The following is a 16,007-nucleotide window of genomic DNA, read 5'->3' on the forward strand; positions in this document are numbered from 1 at the left end:
ATCTTATTGAGACATGTTGGTTTTGTCTTAGTTGGAAAATTATCTCAATTTGTTCCTCACATTATTTATTTATATGTTTTACGAATTATTTAATTTAGACGAACAGGTCGGTAACTATCTGAAAAATGTAAATATGAATTCTGAACGCCAAACATTGGTGGTAAACTCCGACACCGAGTTACGGCCGTCGTAAATACGAGCGAGCGTATAGATATTATAAAAAACAAAGATTTTCTTCAATTCGGCTCGTGTAAATTGGAGTGAAATGTCGACTACTTGGCACTTGAAGTTTTATTAAACAAACAAAATAAACAGACAACTTTTAGATGGAGTAGACCAAGAAACCTTCACCGAGAATCTTCACGTGGGCCCAGTTGTTCGAATCTATGTAGCTTTCTTCTTTTGCGTTGACAGCTACGTCCCATTTGTGGTTAGGAAGTAGATTCGACACTAAAGTAACGATGTATTCGGCGACTACGTCATCCTTATTGGTGAAGAAACCATCAACTACAGCTTTCTTAATCATATTCAGTTCGTCATCTTTCAAATTTGCTGATTTATGGACAACTTCTACCTGAAGGGAAAAACTTAAAAGAAGAAGAGCTGCTGGACGCAACTTACATCAACATCTCCATACAAGACTCTCGTCGTCTGGTTCTTGCCGTCGCTTCCGTGCATGATAAACGTGTACTGGGCAGCAAAGTCTTTTTCGTCGAAGACAAAACCAGTCTTACCATTCTTGATCCCGGTGAAGATCTTGTACGCTCTGTTAATGGGCACCCCCTACAACACCACTTAGACCGAGAACTAACAACACTATAACTTACCCTCTTGTTATTCGCCATGACCGTCATCGATTTCTTCGTGGATTGACTCGACGCAATCGTAATCTTCTCTTCGTTTGCGATCTTTGCAATCTTGTCAAATTCGTCATCTTTGACCTTGCTCTTGGTCAGCATCTCCTAAACACCCTTTCAGTCCGCATTACCTCTAAAAAGTCGCTGACTTACGCTGTTCACGGGGAACGTGAGGGTCATAGCTACCACTTCCTTCAGGTTGCCGTTATTGTAGTTTTCGCCGAAGGACACGATCACCGACACGTTCATGTCATGCTTGTTGACGATCTCGACGAACTCTTTGAGGGTGGCCAGGGTGCTGAAATTTTTGGGATATTCGACCTCTTCAATGTGCTGGAATTTCACATTTTTATCACTTTGCTGTGGGCCAAGTGGACACTCACGGGATTATGTTCCAGCACTGCGATGCTAGCCTTGGCCCACGCCAGGAAGAATGTGAAGAGCAGGAGAGAGAGTCGTGTGGTCATGGTGGTTGATTGATTTGTGCCCACTCAGTCAGGTTGGTTGGCGTTTTATTCGTCTTTTATCAAAAGTTCAAGGATGGAGTGGAACAAAAACAAAGAAAAAATAAAACTGTGGTAGTGGAGGGTTATGTAACGCCGCTATTGGAGACCAATAGTATCGATAACCAAAATGATTGCTTTTTATTATTAGTTTTCATTAAGAGCAGACGCAAGATTAAACTATTTGGAATCATTAAAATGATAGAAAGAAAGTTGTTTAGACCTAATTCTTGTTTTTAGATCAATAACAATGGTCCAAAGAATGGGTCCTGAGAGATCTTGCAGTCTGCAAACCAAATAGATTGACTGACTCTACATTTCTAATTTTCCACCAGACACCTTTGACACTTTAACATTTTATTGATACATGTTGGTTTTGTCTTAGTTGGAAGGTTATCTCAACTTGTTCCTATGACATTATTTATTTATATGGTTATGGCCGTCGTAAATACGAGTGGATGTACAGATATTGGTGCGATTCTGTTTTAAAATTTAGCAATATTACTATATAACAATTTTGTAGTTGCTATGATATGAAGCTGTTGATTGGTTTGATCTATGCAAAATCAAATTTGTTCAATAACAATATTGCTACATTTTGAAACAGAATCGCACTAATTGTCTCCACAAGTCAAAAATCAAAGATTTTCTTGAATTCGGCTCATGTAAATTAGAGTGAAATGTCGACTACTTGGCACTTGATGTTTTATTAGACAGAAAAAATAAACAGACAACTTTTAGATGGAGTAAACCAAGTAATCTTCACTGAGAATCTTCACATGGGCCCAGTTGTTCGAATCTATGTAGCTTTCTTCTTTCGCGTTGACAGCTACGTCCCATTTGTGGTTAGGAATCTGTTTCGACACTGAAGTAACGATGTATTTGGGGATTACGTCATCGTCATTGGTGAAGTAACCGTCAATTACAGCTTTCTTAATAATATTCACTTCGTCATCTTTCAAATTTTCTGATTTATGGACAACTTCTACCTGAAGGGAAAAATGAAAAGAAGAACAGCAGCTGGACGCAACTCACATCAATGTCTCCATACAAGACTCTTGTCGTCTGGTTCTTGCCGTCGCTTCCGTGCGTGATGAACGTGTACTGGGCAGCAAAGTCTTTTTCGTCGAAGACAAAACCAGTCTTACCATTCTTGATCCCGGTGAAGACCTTGTATGCTCTGTTAATGGGCACACCCTACAACAGCACTTAGACCCAGAACTACCAACATTATAACTTACCTTCTTGTTATTCGTAGTGACCGTCATCCCTTTTTTCGTGGATTGACTCGACGCAATCGTAATCTTCTCTTCCTTTGCGAGGTTTGCAAGCTTCTCAAAATCATCACCTTTGATGTTGCTCTTGGTCAGCATCTCCTAAACACCCTTTCAGTCCGCATTACCTCTAAAAAGTCGCTGACTTACGCTGTTCACGGGGAATGTGAGGGTCATCGCCACCACTTCCTTCAGGTTGCCGTTATTGTAGTTTTCGCCGAAGGACACAATCACCGACACGTTCATGTCATGTTTGTTGACGATTTCGACGAATTCCTTCAGGGTGGCCATGGTGCTGATATTTTTGGGATATTCGACATCTTCAATGTGCTGGAATTTCACATTTTTATCACTTTGCCGTCGGTCAAGTGGACACTCACGGGATTATGTTCCTTCAGTTCGATGCCAGCCTTGGCGTACGCCAGGAAGATGGTGAAGAGCAGGAGGGAGAGTCGTGTAGACATGGTGGTCGACTGATTTGTGCTCACTCAATCAGGTTGGTTGGCGTTTTATTCGTCTTTTATCAAAAGTTCAAGGATGGAGTGGAATGAAAACAGAGAAAAAATAAAACTGTGATAGTGGAGGGTTATGTAACGTCGCTAATGGAGACCAGTTGTATCGATAACCGAATTATGATTGCATCTTGTTATTTGTTTTCATTAAGAGCAGACGCAAGATAAACTATTTGGAATCATAAAAGTGATAGAAACTCGTTTAGACCTAATTATTGTTTTTAGATCAATAGTAGCGGCCCAAAAAGTGATTCGTGTGAGATCTTACAGTCTGCAAAACAAACAGATTAACTGACTCTTCATTTCTAATTTTCCACTAGACACCTTTGACACTTTGACATCTTATTGAGACATGTTACTTTTTGTCTTATTTGGAAGGTTATCTCAATTTGTTTCTATCACATTATTTATTTTATATTACGAATTATCATTTAGACAAACAGGTCGGTATCTGAAAAATGTTAATATGAAATCTGAATGCCAAACAATGGTGATAAACTGTGTTGCCAATAAAATAATTAATTAGAACCTTGAATTTGAACTCTTGTCTCTATTGCTAATTTCATCCGAACCCAAAGTTATCACAACTGAGCTTACATAAAATATGACTCTACCAAATAAGCTTCCAGTAAGCTATCAATAGTGACCATGTTGACAAAAGTTGTGATTGCCGCTCTAATCCTTTTGTTCTTTACCATGCGGCCAAGCCCTCACACCCTTTTAGATACCTTCTAAGTTCTCACCACGAAGTGACGATTTTACCAGTGACAATTCCAGATGAATCATGACGATGCTGTACCTGTAGTACAAAAGGAAATTTCAACGTATCTACATTTCGTTGACAACATATTTACGACAGTGCCCGAAATATTGACAAAGTGGTTGCATTGGAATTGGTCTTTCCGCTCAAGGACAAATCCAAGGTTCACACGTTCAGCAAGGACGACAGTGTACGTAACACATTGCCATCAGACAGTTTGAACGTTTCTTCGGACTACACAAAAACGGTCTTCAAGTTGATATTTTGGCAACGAAGCAGAAGAAAAATGAAGTTACAGATTACATATATTGGAGCCCCGACACCATGGTCCCAGAATTTTCTTGACAATTTCATTGCAGTATTTTAACCACAATGACTTCGTCACTTTCAACAAGACTCGGATTGGAACGATTGAAGATATAGCAGAATTTGATCACAAATTATCCGGGGAGCATTGTAATAGATCCCGTAATAGATGGAAGAAACTTTTGGGGAAGACAATTTTGACTTATGACGCTGATGGGACTTTCAACGCTTCCCAGAGCTTCACTTATTTTCCCCATGGCGTGGTAATTATTTTTACCTAGTAGGAGTACACAACAACAACACAACTAATTATATGTATTGATAGATTTATGTTTCCGATTTTTGGAATGTTTCCTTCAAGATTTATCTACAAAGTCCAACTGTTATGTTAGACGTAGTAGGATATGCCAAAGAAAACATTCCCGAAAAACTGGCCATGAAGTTTAAGAAACAATTTGAAGAGTATGATAGGATGGTTCTTGTCAATCTACGATGATTCTAAGACGTGTATTTGGGTGTGGGGAAAATCAAATTGTCAAATAAAATGTGCTCTCATTTAATTGTGATCTTTTTTGAACCTTTTAATATTGAGATTAGAAGATGGAGATTACAGGTTTAAACAGCTTTGGTCAATAAAATGTTACTGTAGAATCTAAAATAAAATGTATTCATTTTGCCGAAACCAGTACAAGTTTATGTGTGAAAGATTAAATAGTTGGTTTGCAGCACCTTCAACATAACCGACGTCTTCGCGTTGATGTAGCTGTTTGCATCAACTTTGGCGACGACTTGCCAGCGAATTTCTGGTTTATATGATTTTAACCTGGCGACCACAACTTGAGGAATTTTTTCCCGCGGATATGTAAAGAATGCTGAACCCAATATCCTCTTCATTCTGTTAATATCTTTATCGGTTATATTCTTGGCACTGACCGTTTCAATCTGAAAGTGTAAGTCCAGTACTGCTCCCAACAAAAAGCAACACTCACATCTAAATCCCCATAGAAAATTTTGATTATCTGCTTATTCTCAGTTAGAAAAGTATAGTGAGAGATGTAGTTTCTGTCGTCCCACACAAATCCAGTCTTTCCGTTTTTGATGGTGGTCAACAACCGATGGGCTTCACTGACAGGAGTTCCATTCGGTTTGTTGGTCCAAACTTTGGAGTTTTCTCCCTCAACGACTACCGCCTTTGCCGCCAATTTGTCTTCAGTTGCCACTTTTAAGAAGTTCTGACCTTGTGCTTTGTCTAAGCTGGAATTGGTCAAAGCTAGCTGGAAGGAATTGCCATCAAATGTTCCCAAAACTGTGACAGTTTACCTTGTTTAAAGGCCAAGTCACAGCCACAGACATCGACTCTTTGGGATGGCCGTCGCTGTAACTGGCACTACTTGACACTACGATGGACACATTCAACTTGTTGTCTTCGACCAACTTGCGGAAATTGGTAAACGACTTGAGTGTGTGGATGTCGGTAGCTGGGAAAACGGTCTCGTCCAAAGCCTAAGGAAGCATCATCAGAAGGGGTTTTCATTTTGTGGTACTTACATTTTCGACCACCACATCATCAGATGCAGCTGCAAGAGTAAACAACAAGAAGACGGTAAGAGATAAAATCTTCATAATGCTGCCTTCACTGTACGAATATTTAAAATTGTTAATGACTGTAGTTATATTTGAAAATTATCTGGAAGAACAGACTCAGAAGGTCAAGGATGCAGTATTATAGGCCATAAAAGGAAAACATTGTTAAGTTCATTTAGGTCGTAACACTGATCGAAAGTTGTTTTGTTTTTACTGACAACGTATGTTACACCCCATTTAATTTTATTTTTACAGAGAAACACGTGCACCGGGTCATTGTTTATCAACAGACAGTAACTTTGAGCACGATTACATTTCAATCGTGTCAATGAGGTCTTGCTTTGAAAGATTAATTAAGACAACTTACACAACATACGAAGATATAAACAAAAAAACAATTTTTTTGGATCGGAAAATTGTAAAGTAGAAATTCAATTTGACACTAATCTGTTCAATAGAGCGCACTGGTCACGAAAAAAGAAACAAAATTATAGATACAGCAAACAATAAGACAAACAAGTCGAAGATATTCACAATGGTGAATAAATTTGTTGCCAAATCAATTAATTGAAAACTTAAAATTGAACTCTTGAGGTTATCGCAGCACCATTAGCATAAAATCTGACTTGAATGAATATGCTTCCAGTAATCAATGAATTGTCGACATGTTGACAAAAAATATGATTGTCGCTTTAACCCTGCTAGTCCTGACCCATCTGGTGAAATCTTCACAATTCACTCCCTTCAAAACCCTGTCTTCCATGAATCTACCCCAACTGGATGAAGACCTCTTGAAACGTACTCCTCGAGAAACCCAAGACAGCGAGGACGAGGAGTTCGTCAAACTCGTAAGTTGTCACTATCAAATAACGCTTTTATCAGAGAGATTTCCAGATGAATTCCAACGAGGAAATTCGTGGAGCTCTATGGTCCAATATTATCACCGAGATTGCTAAACGAAATCTCAACATATCTATAGTTGGGTGGCAAAACATCTACGATAACGAGGGAAACATCGAAAAGGTCGTCGCATTAGAATTGGCCTTCCCAGTCAAGGACAAATCCAAAATTCATTTAGTTAGCAAGGACGACGGAGAGACCGCTAAACGCAGCAATCCACACAAGGCCATCAGAGGGTTTGGACCTTTCGTCAGTTTTGCACAAAGAGGTCTCCAAGTTGATATTTTTGCGTTGGAGCACAAAAGAAACTCTGAAGTCCCAGAATATTTTTATTGGAACCCTCACACCACCGTAAGTATACTCAAAGAAAAATTCTCTTGACTGTTTTTATTAGTATTATAGACACGACAATTTGGTCACATTCAATAAGACACAATTTGGATCGTATGAAGATGCTAAAAAATTGGCCGTCAATGTACCAAAGGATCATTTTACAAAATACAATAGACCCCACTATTCGGAAGTCGAAGGTTTGGTGTATGGCGCCGATGGGATCCTCAACAACGCTACAAGTTTCTTTCATTCGGGTTCCGTTGTGGTAATAATTTTCTAGTTAATGTAGTCAACACAACTAATTATATCGTCGACAGAGTTATGTCGTAGATTTTAAAAATGTTACTGGCTTTATTCTTGTTCGTGGTCCAATAATCATGGCAGATGTAGCAATGGGATATGGCATAGAAGAGATTCCCGAGCAGTTGGCTAAGAAGTTTAACGAAGAAATTGAAGGGTATGATTGGAGGGTTCTTGTCAATCCAGGTGATTTTGATCTTGTATACGATGTTTCGATTACATTATCTACCGATGCCTTCGATTTCTACGATGGTCCCAAAGATATCTACTTGGTCTATGGAGTGCAGATAGTCGATAACAATCCAAGATTAAATGGTGCTCACCATTAATTGTAGTCTTTTTTGAATCTTCTAATATGAAAATGAGAAGCTGAAGATTATAGATTTCAACTGTTTAATTTTATCTTTGGTCAATAAAGAATTTCTGTAGAATCTTGAAAAATGTTTACTCATTTTGACTAGAATATTACAACTGGTCAAAACCAGTTGGAAGGGATCGTGGTCAAGTGTTCACAAAACTAAAGTGTATTTTTTCTTGGTAGGCGGATGCGCGAGCCATTTACGAAATCCTGCAACAAAATGCGACCTCCCTCCTGGTTATTTTATTCCACTAACCAATAGGGAGGTCGCATTTCGTTGCAGGATTTCGTAAATGGCGCGCGCATCCGCCTACCAGGAAAAAATAGACTTTAATTGCTTACTGTGTTGAATGACCAAGTTACAGCCACAGAAATCGACTCTTTGGGATTATCATTGCCGTAAGAACAAAGACTGTGAAACTGCAATAGATACATTTAAACGTCATTAGAAAAATTTTATTTTTGATTTTGCGCTATTTACATTTGCGGTCACCACATCGTTAGATGCCGCCACAATGCCAAAAATCAAGAAGAAATTAACAGGTGGAACCTCAATAATGTTCATGCCAAGGATGTTGCGATAAAAATGTGTTATTATGTACGGGTTGCCGAGTAAAAAAAAATCAGTTCATTTAGGTCATAACAGTAAACAAAGTTATTTTTGTTTGGTGTAGATTGTAGAGTCATATAACATTTAATTTACTTCTATATTTACACAGGAACACGAGGCACAGGGTCGCTATTTATCGACAATAGCTGTTTATGCACCAAGGGCGTTACAACGATGATTACGCCCGGAGAACGATGGATATAGTTCGATGGGCGTAATCATTCGGTGACGCCGTGATGCATACAAGATTTTATTTTTCACTATACGTGTTCTTTAAAAAAAAAATTGGCATCTTTGCAATTATGAATTGATGAGGGCGTTATGAATTAATTACGCCCGCTTATTCTTATTACGCCCGCTTATTCTTATTACCCCCTGTTATTATTCCCCGGTTGTTATGGACATGTTTACGTATTTCGTATCCTAGGAGTTATCATGCAATTATACTAAAGTGAAAATAGTATATAACGGTATTAGGCCGATATGGGTTATGTAACAGACGAGGTTGAGATATTGTAAAATCGAGGCAGAGCCGAGATTTTATAATCAACCGAGTCTGTTATATCCATATCGGCCGTATGTTGTTTTATAGTTTTCTTTATATCAATAATACTTAACATTTAACGATGATTTATTTGTAAGACTGACATTTCTCTTTACTTCAAAAATTAAATTTAGTTGTCATCTGTGCCGTAACCGTAGCAACGGTAGCAAAAATAACGGCCTCGGTCTGATAATTTTGAATAACGGCCTAGTCTGTTATGGGTATCATATCAATCAAGCTTTGAGTACTGATAAATCCTAATAACAGTATGGTATAAAGAAAATAAATTAATTTAAAGACCAATTTGCTGCACAAATAATATTTAATTGTGTTAATGAGTTCTTGTTTTAAAAGATTAATAAAATCAACTTACAGATCATTATTAGGGGAAGATATAAATCAAACTCAATTTTTGTTTGTATTGGAAAATTGTAAACTAGAAATTTAATTTGACACAAATCTGTTCAATAGAGCGCACTGGTCAGGAAAAAAGAAACAAAATTATAGATATAGCAGACAATAAGACAATCAAGTCGAAGATATTCACAATGGTGAATAAATTTGTTGCCAAATCAATTATATAATTGACAACTTGAAATTGAACTCTTGAGGTTATCGCAGTACAATTAGCATAAAATCTGACTTGAATGAATAAGCTTCCAGTAATCAATGAATTGTCGACATGTTGATAAAAAATATGATTGTCGCTTTAACCCTGCTTGCCCTGACCCATGTGGTGAAATCTTCACAATTCACTCCCTTCAAAACCCTGTCTTCCATGAACCTACTGGATGAAGACTTCTTGAAACGTACTCCTCGAGAAACCCAAGACAGCGAGGAAGACGCTTTCGTCAAACTCGTAAGTTGTCACTATCAAAAACGCTTTTATCAGAGAGATTTCCAGATGAATACCAACGAGGATGTTCGTGAAGTTCAATGGTCCAACATGATCGCCGAGATTGGTAAACAAAATGTCAACGCATCTATAGTTGGGTGGCAAAACATCTACGATAACGAGGGAAACATCGAAAAGGTCGTCGCATTAGAATTGGCCTTCCCAGTCAAGGACAAATCCAAAATTCATTTGGTTAGTAAGGACGACGAAGAGACTACTAAACGCAGCAGTCCAGACAAGGCCTACAGAGAGTTTGGACATTTCGTCAAATTTGTACAAAGAGGTCTCCAAGTTGATATTTTTGCGTTGGAGCACAAAAGAAACTGTGAAGTCACAGAATACTTCTATTGAAGCCCTCACACCATCGTGAGTATATTCAAAGAAAAATTCTCTTGACTGTTTTTATTAGTATTATAGACACGACAATTTTGTCACATTCATTAAGACACAATTTGCATCGGTTGAGAATGCTAAAAAATTTGCCGTCAATGTAGCAAAGGATCATTTTACAAAATACAATAGATCCTACTATTCGGATATCGAAGTTTTCATGTATGGCGCCGATGGGCCTCGACCCCGCTAGAAGTTTCAATTCGGGTTCCGTTGTGGTAATAATTGTCTAGTTAATGTAGTCAACACAACTAATTATATCGTCGACAGAGTTGTGTCGTAGATTTTAAGAATGTTACTGCCTATATTCTTGTTCGTGGTCCAATAATCATGGCAGATGTAGCAGTGAAATATGACAAAGAAGAGATTCCCGAGCAGTTAGCTAAGAAGTTTAACGAAGACATTGAAGAGTATGATTGGAGGGTTCTTGTCAATCCAGGTGTTTTTGATCTTGTATACGATGTTTCGATTACATTATCTACAGATCCCTTCGATTTGCACGATGTTCCCAAAGATATCTACTTGGTCTATGGAGTGCAGATAGTCGATAACCATCCAAGATTAAATGGTGCTCGCTATTAATTGTAGTCTTTTTTGAATCTTCTAATATGAAAATGAGAAGCTGAAGATTATAGATTTGAACAGTTTAATTTTATCTTTGGTCAATAAAGAATTCCTGCAGAATCTTGAAAAATGTTTATTCATTTTGACAAGAATTTGACAATTTTAAGTTTCAAATATTTAGTTGCAACTTCAACGTTATTATCAGCTACGTCTTGCCAGCAATTTTCCGGATAGGGTTTCTTTAACAAGACAGTCACAGCTAGAAGAATTTTTCCGTTTGCTATGTAAAGTAGGTCGAACTTAAAATTTTCTTGAATAGCTGTCAGTTATATTCTTCGAGTTGACCGACCATTTAATCTGAAATTGTGACAAGGACTAATTCACAGGTTTGGCAAAGACGACCAAGGGACTAGTGAACGCAGTAATTCACACAATGCCACCAGAGAGTTTGGACCTACTCCCATCAAAAAGCATTGCATTGGATTGTCTTGTTTTTCCCTTCATACTTCATAGATATGAATGTATACATATATAGTGAGATGAAACAGGAAGTTCTTCATTCTAGAAAAATCGAGTTCTTCTGTTTTTGACGGTGGTGAACAATCGATGGATTTCAATGACAGGAAATCCATTTGTTGATTTGTTGGTCCAGCTTGCAATTTTCTCTCTGAACGACCACCACTTCGCCATCAATTCGTCTTCAGTTGCTGCTTCAGAAAGTTCTGGCCTTGTAACTTGTTTATCTTGGAATTAGTCAAATCCGGCTGGGAGGAATTGTTGTCAAGTGTCAACAAGTCTGTGGTTGTTTACCTACATTAATAACTAAATTACATCCACAGAAATCGATTCTTTGAGATGACCATTGTGATTGATATACGATAGACACATTCAATTTGTTATCTTCGACTTCAACTTTAGGAAGTTGAGCTGAGCTTGGTCACCACTCGTCAAATGCCGTCACAATGGCAAATAAAAAGAAGAAAGGAAGAGATGAGGCCTACATAATGTTGCTTTCGCTTCACGAATATATGAAAATACTACTGGCTGATGTTATATTTCCAAATTATCTGGAAAAAGAGACTTAAAAGGACAAGGATGTAGTCATCAAATGTCATTTATTATGTATGGAGGGTCGATAAACAGTTGGTTCGTTCGAAACTCTGACTCAAATTTGTTTTTGTTTAGAACAGACTTATGTAACATTCTGTTTATTTTAACTTTTACAGCGAGACACGTGAACCCGGGTCATTGTTTATCGACAAATTAAAATGAGGATTAACGTTTAATCGTGTCAATGGGGTCTCGTTTTGAAAGATTAATAATTAAGACAACTTACACAACACAATTATACGAAAATATAAATAAAAAGCAACTATTGTTTGGATCAGAAAATCGTAAACTACAAATTCGATTTGATATAAATCTGGTCAGTAGAGCGGACTCGTTAGAGAAAAGTGAAACAAATAATGAAACAAACAAATCTAATAGACATCTAATGGTGACAAAATTTTTTTGTCAAACTAGTTATTGATTAGAACCTTGAAATTGAACTTGAGGTTATCGCAGTACCACGAGCAGAAAATCACATGAATGAATATGCTTCCAGCAATCTATCAATCATTATCAACTTGTTAACAAAAAATGTGATTGTCGTTCTAACTATTTTTCTTCTTTGCGATATCGCAAAATCCTCGAAATCTAACAGTTTCGAAACCGTATCTTTCGTAAACCTACTTCTGGATGAAGACTTACTGAAGGGACAGACGGACAGAATAGTTTGGGGAGAAAAATAAAATAAGACATTCCTACAGAATCTAGAATAAAGAATTTTCGTACAAATCCAGTGACAAGAGGTCCATCCGATTTGTTGGTACGAACTCTTCAATTTTCTTCCTCAACAACACCACCTTCGCTGCCAATTTGTCTTCATTTGTTGAATTCTTCTTCATGGTCCAGTCCAATGACAAAAGTGGTAACAGGATATGGCAACGATTTCCGACTATTGGAGGGTTCTTGTCAATTGATGTTTACGATTTCTACGACGGTCCTAAAGATGTCTTATTGTCTATGGAGTCCAGGTAGCAGATCACGCCGAAGATTAAATTGTTAAATAAAGTGTAATCTCTCTTTATTGCAATCTTTTTTAATCAAAACCTTCTAATATTGTTAATGTTAGTTTCGTGTCAATTAAAAATTGCTGCACAATCTAGAATAAAGCATACTCGTACACTGTTTATCGACAAAGTTATGTAAGTCGCACAAATATTTAAAAATATGTAAATATGAAATCAGAATACCAGACAATGCTGATAAATTTGTTGCCAAAATATGATTATTATTAATTAAGACCTTGTAATTGAACTCTTAGTCACGGTTTCAGTTTTATCTGAACCTAAGCTTATATCACAGTACCATTATCTTAAATTTAATCCTTTATTGATATTGTTGTATTAATCTAACAATTGTCGATATGTTAACAAAAATTGTGATTTTCGTTCTAATCTTGTTTTCGCTAAACTATGTGTTTTCTATTTATAAATCAACCCCAACTGTATGAAGACTTGCTGAAACGTATTCCTCGAGAGACCTACGACCTCATCTACGGTGTCTGATGTAGATGAGGGGATGATGACTTCAGCAAATTTGTAAGTTGTCACAATCAAGCGACATTTTTACCAATGACATTTCTAGATGAAAAGCAAGGAAGATTTACGTATAATGATGTGGAATTGGCCTTCCCGATCAAGGATAAATCCAAAATTCATTTGGTTAGCAAGGACGACAATGAGCCTGTCGAAGGCACCAATCCACACAAAATTATTAGTGAGTTTAGAACTTTAGTCGAAATCCCTAAAAAAGGTCTTCAAATAGACATTTTTACCATGAAACAGAAGACAGACGGTGAAGTCTCTAGTTACTTGTACTGGAACCCCGACACCGTGGTCAGTAGGTATCTACTTTCTGCTGCCAATTCCTCTTGACACTTTCTTTCTAGTGTTACAGACACCATGGCTTGGTCATTTTCAATAAGACACATATTGGATGGTTTAGAGATGCTGCAGAATTTGGCCGCAAAGCAGCCGAAGATCATTTTACAAAATACAACAGATCTTTCTATTTGCGGCAAATAATTTTGCCATACGGCGCCGATGGGACTTTCGACTCTTCTCAAAGAGTCATGGATTCCCCTTGCGCTGTGGTAATTTCTTTCACTTAGTGTAATCTCAACATGACTAGTCAATAATTGTATCGACAGAGTTATGTAACCGATTTTAAGAATGTTACCTCCAAAGTTCTTCTTGGCAGTCCAATGATTATGGCAAAAATTGCAACAGAACATGGCGAAGAAGAGATTCCCGAGCAGTTGGCTAAGAAATTCAACGAAGAATTTGAAGAGTATGACTAGAGGGTTCTTGTCAATCCAGGCCATGTCAAATTTAAGTGCGATGGATGGATTAAATTATCTACCGATCCTTTCGAGTTTTACGAGACTACCAAAAATTAAGTCGTCAAATAAATTGTGCTGTAACTGAGTTGTTGTCTTTTTTATCTTTATCTTGTAATACTGGGAGTTGGGACGAACTTGAATAAAAATTTACTGCAGAATCTAGAATAATGGTTTGTTTATTTTGATAAACAACTTTAATGTAATGGACGTCTTTGCATTGATGTAGCTGTTTGCACCAACATCAGCGACGACTTGCCAGAATATGTCTGGATGAGAACTTTCTAACATGGCGGACACAGCTAGAGGAATTTTTTCCGGTGGATATGTAAAGTGCGCCGAACTCAAAACTTTCTTAGACAACTTGATATCTCCCTCACTTACATTCTTGGAGTTGATCGTTTCAATCTAAAAGCATAAATCGAGAACTAGTCAAGAAAGAGTAAAACTCACATTTAAATCCCCATAGATAAGCTTGACGGTCTTGGAAATACGAATGTATAGTGAGAGATGAAGTTTTCGTCGTAACAGACAAATCCAGTTGTTCCGTTTTTGATGGCGGCCAGAAACCGATGGGCTTCACTGACAGGAAGTCCGTTCAATTTGTTGGTCCAAACTTTGTTTGTTTCCTCCAACATCAGCATCGCTTTCGCCGCCAGTTTGTCTTCAGTCGCCGTTTTTAGGAAGTCCTTAGGTACGTTGGGAACTGTCTAGCGTAGATTTGGTCTCAGCGAGCTGAAAGGAATCGTCGTCAAGTGTTCCCAAAACTGTGATTGCTTACTTTGTTGAATGACCAAGTCAGAGCATAAGATGAAGACTCTCTCGAATGGCCATTGCTGTAAGTCTTAGACTGACACTACGAGAGAGACATTCATTTTGTTGTCTTCGACCAGCTTGAGAAAGTTGGTAAAATACTTGAGTGCTTGGACTTCATCAGTTGGGTAAACGATCTCGTCCAAAGGTTAATGAAGCATCAAATCAAGGATTTTTGTTTTTGGGGTACTTACATGTTTGGTCACCACATGGTCATATGCCGCCACAACGGCAAAGAACAAGAAGAAAGCCACAGATGGAACCTTCATAATATCGCCTTCACTTTGGAAATATTTCGAGATATCAATGACTGTTGCTACATCTTTAAAATGTGTTAAAAAGGAACTCAGAAGGTCAAGAGATAAAATCGTGCTATTATGTATTTTGAGTTGATAAAGAAAAAAATTGTAAAGTTCGTTCAGGTCGTAACACCGACCGAAAGATGTTTTTGTTTAGTGCAGACTCTTGTAACATTCCACTTATTTTTATTTTTACACGAGAAAATGTGATATCGGGTCAACGTTTATCCACAAATTAAAATCAAGACCATCTTACGGCACTGTTAACGTTAAAATGGGGTCTTGTTTTGGAAGATTAAATAGACATATGATACAACACAATTAGGCGAAGATGTAAATAAAAAACAAATTCAATCAGACACGAATCTGGTTAATCGAGCGGACTGTATCACTTTCATCAATTAATATTTGCTGTGTTGCTGATGTGGCTTCTAGTACAACAACACAAGGAGCAAGGGAGAATAAGTTTGTTTGTAAATAAATTTCCATCAAATCACAAAGTTTATGTGCGAGCGTTTCATTGAGTCGTTACGGCGTTGTTGAAATTTAAATAATTCATTTTACAGTACTGAATCCGGTACGACTATATTTTTCCTGTTTATTGAAACGTGAGTGATGCAGAAAATTCAAATGAATACGACGTGAAACTTATTTTTTAGTAAAAGTAATGAGTTCCTAGGTCTGACTCCGACAAAGTGTTTGTACAAACTCCCTGTTTATTTTAGATTTATTTACTTGGCCGCACTAGTACTTATCTCAT

General features: G+C 37.5%; 4 protein-coding genes and 3 long non-coding RNA genes across 7 annotated transcripts; 3 read left to right on the forward strand and 4 right to left on the reverse strand.

Annotated features, from left to right (window-relative positions):
* Positions 1 to 276: 276 nt before the first annotated feature.
* Positions 277 to 1,894, reverse strand: LOC138138113 (uncharacterized). Its single transcript, XM_069057860.1, has 5 exons — positions 1,241 to 1,894; positions 1,011 to 1,190; positions 828 to 962; positions 622 to 783; positions 277 to 574 (listed from the first exon to the last, which is right to left on the reverse strand). Exons 1-5 carry the CDS (start codon positions 1,322 to 1,324, stop codon positions 323 to 325), a joined length of 813 nt encoding a protein of 270 aa, XP_068913961.1. The 5' UTR covers positions 1,325 to 1,894; the 3' UTR covers positions 277 to 322.
* Positions 1,895 to 2,048: 154 nt separating this feature from the next.
* LOC138138112 (uncharacterized) lies at positions 2,049 to 3,176 on the reverse strand. The gene is made up of 5 exons (XM_069057859.1): positions 3,015 to 3,176; positions 2,785 to 2,964; positions 2,602 to 2,736; positions 2,396 to 2,557; positions 2,049 to 2,349 (listed from the first exon to the last, which is right to left on the reverse strand). Exons 1-5 carry the CDS (start codon positions 3,096 to 3,098, stop codon positions 2,098 to 2,100), a joined length of 813 nt encoding a protein of 270 aa, XP_068913960.1. The 5' UTR covers positions 3,099 to 3,176; the 3' UTR covers positions 2,049 to 2,097.
* A 1,576-nt stretch (positions 3,177 to 4,752) lies between these two features.
* Positions 4,753 to 5,918, reverse strand: LOC138138114 (uncharacterized). Its single transcript, XM_069057861.1, has 4 exons — positions 5,761 to 5,918; positions 5,533 to 5,715; positions 5,202 to 5,486; positions 4,753 to 5,154 (listed from the first exon to the last, which is right to left on the reverse strand). Exons 1-4 carry the CDS (start codon positions 5,833 to 5,835, stop codon positions 4,906 to 4,908), a joined length of 792 nt encoding a protein of 263 aa, XP_068913962.1. The 5' UTR covers positions 5,836 to 5,918; the 3' UTR covers positions 4,753 to 4,905.
* Positions 5,919 to 6,425: 507 nt separating this feature from the next.
* On the forward strand, positions 6,426 to 7,770 carry LOC138138111 (uncharacterized). Its single transcript, XM_069057858.1, has 4 exons — positions 6,426 to 6,644; positions 6,691 to 7,047; positions 7,091 to 7,294; positions 7,347 to 7,770. The coding sequence occupies exons 1-4, from the start codon at positions 6,462 to 6,464 to the stop codon at positions 7,656 to 7,658; spliced, it is 1,056 nt and encodes a 351-aa protein (XP_068913959.1). The 5' UTR covers positions 6,426 to 6,461; the 3' UTR covers positions 7,659 to 7,770.
* A 1,674-nt stretch (positions 7,771 to 9,444) lies between these two features.
* LOC138139106 (uncharacterized) lies at positions 9,445 to 10,820 on the forward strand. Its single transcript, XR_011162212.1, has 3 exons — positions 9,445 to 9,700; positions 9,746 to 10,102; positions 10,146 to 10,820. It is a non-coding gene; the product is annotated as an uncharacterized lncRNA (long non-coding RNA).
* Positions 10,821 to 13,326: 2,506 nt separating this feature from the next.
* LOC138139475 (uncharacterized) lies at positions 13,327 to 14,223 on the forward strand. Its single transcript, XR_011162305.1, has 2 exons — positions 13,327 to 13,889; positions 13,947 to 14,223. It is a non-coding gene; the product is annotated as an uncharacterized lncRNA (long non-coding RNA).
* Positions 14,224 to 14,333: 110 nt separating this feature from the next.
* LOC138138708 (uncharacterized) lies at positions 14,334 to 15,921 on the reverse strand. Its single transcript, XR_011162078.1, has 3 exons — positions 14,917 to 15,921; positions 14,589 to 14,870; positions 14,334 to 14,543 (listed from the first exon to the last, which is right to left on the reverse strand). It is a non-coding gene; the product is annotated as an uncharacterized lncRNA (long non-coding RNA).
* Positions 15,922 to 16,007: the final 86 nt, after the last annotated feature.

Source organism: Tenebrio molitor, chromosome 9 (genome assembly GCF_963966145.1).
Source record: "Tenebrio molitor chromosome 9, icTenMoli1.1, whole genome shotgun sequence".
Lineage (NCBI taxonomy): Eukaryota > Metazoa > Arthropoda > Insecta > Coleoptera > Tenebrionidae > Tenebrio > Tenebrio molitor.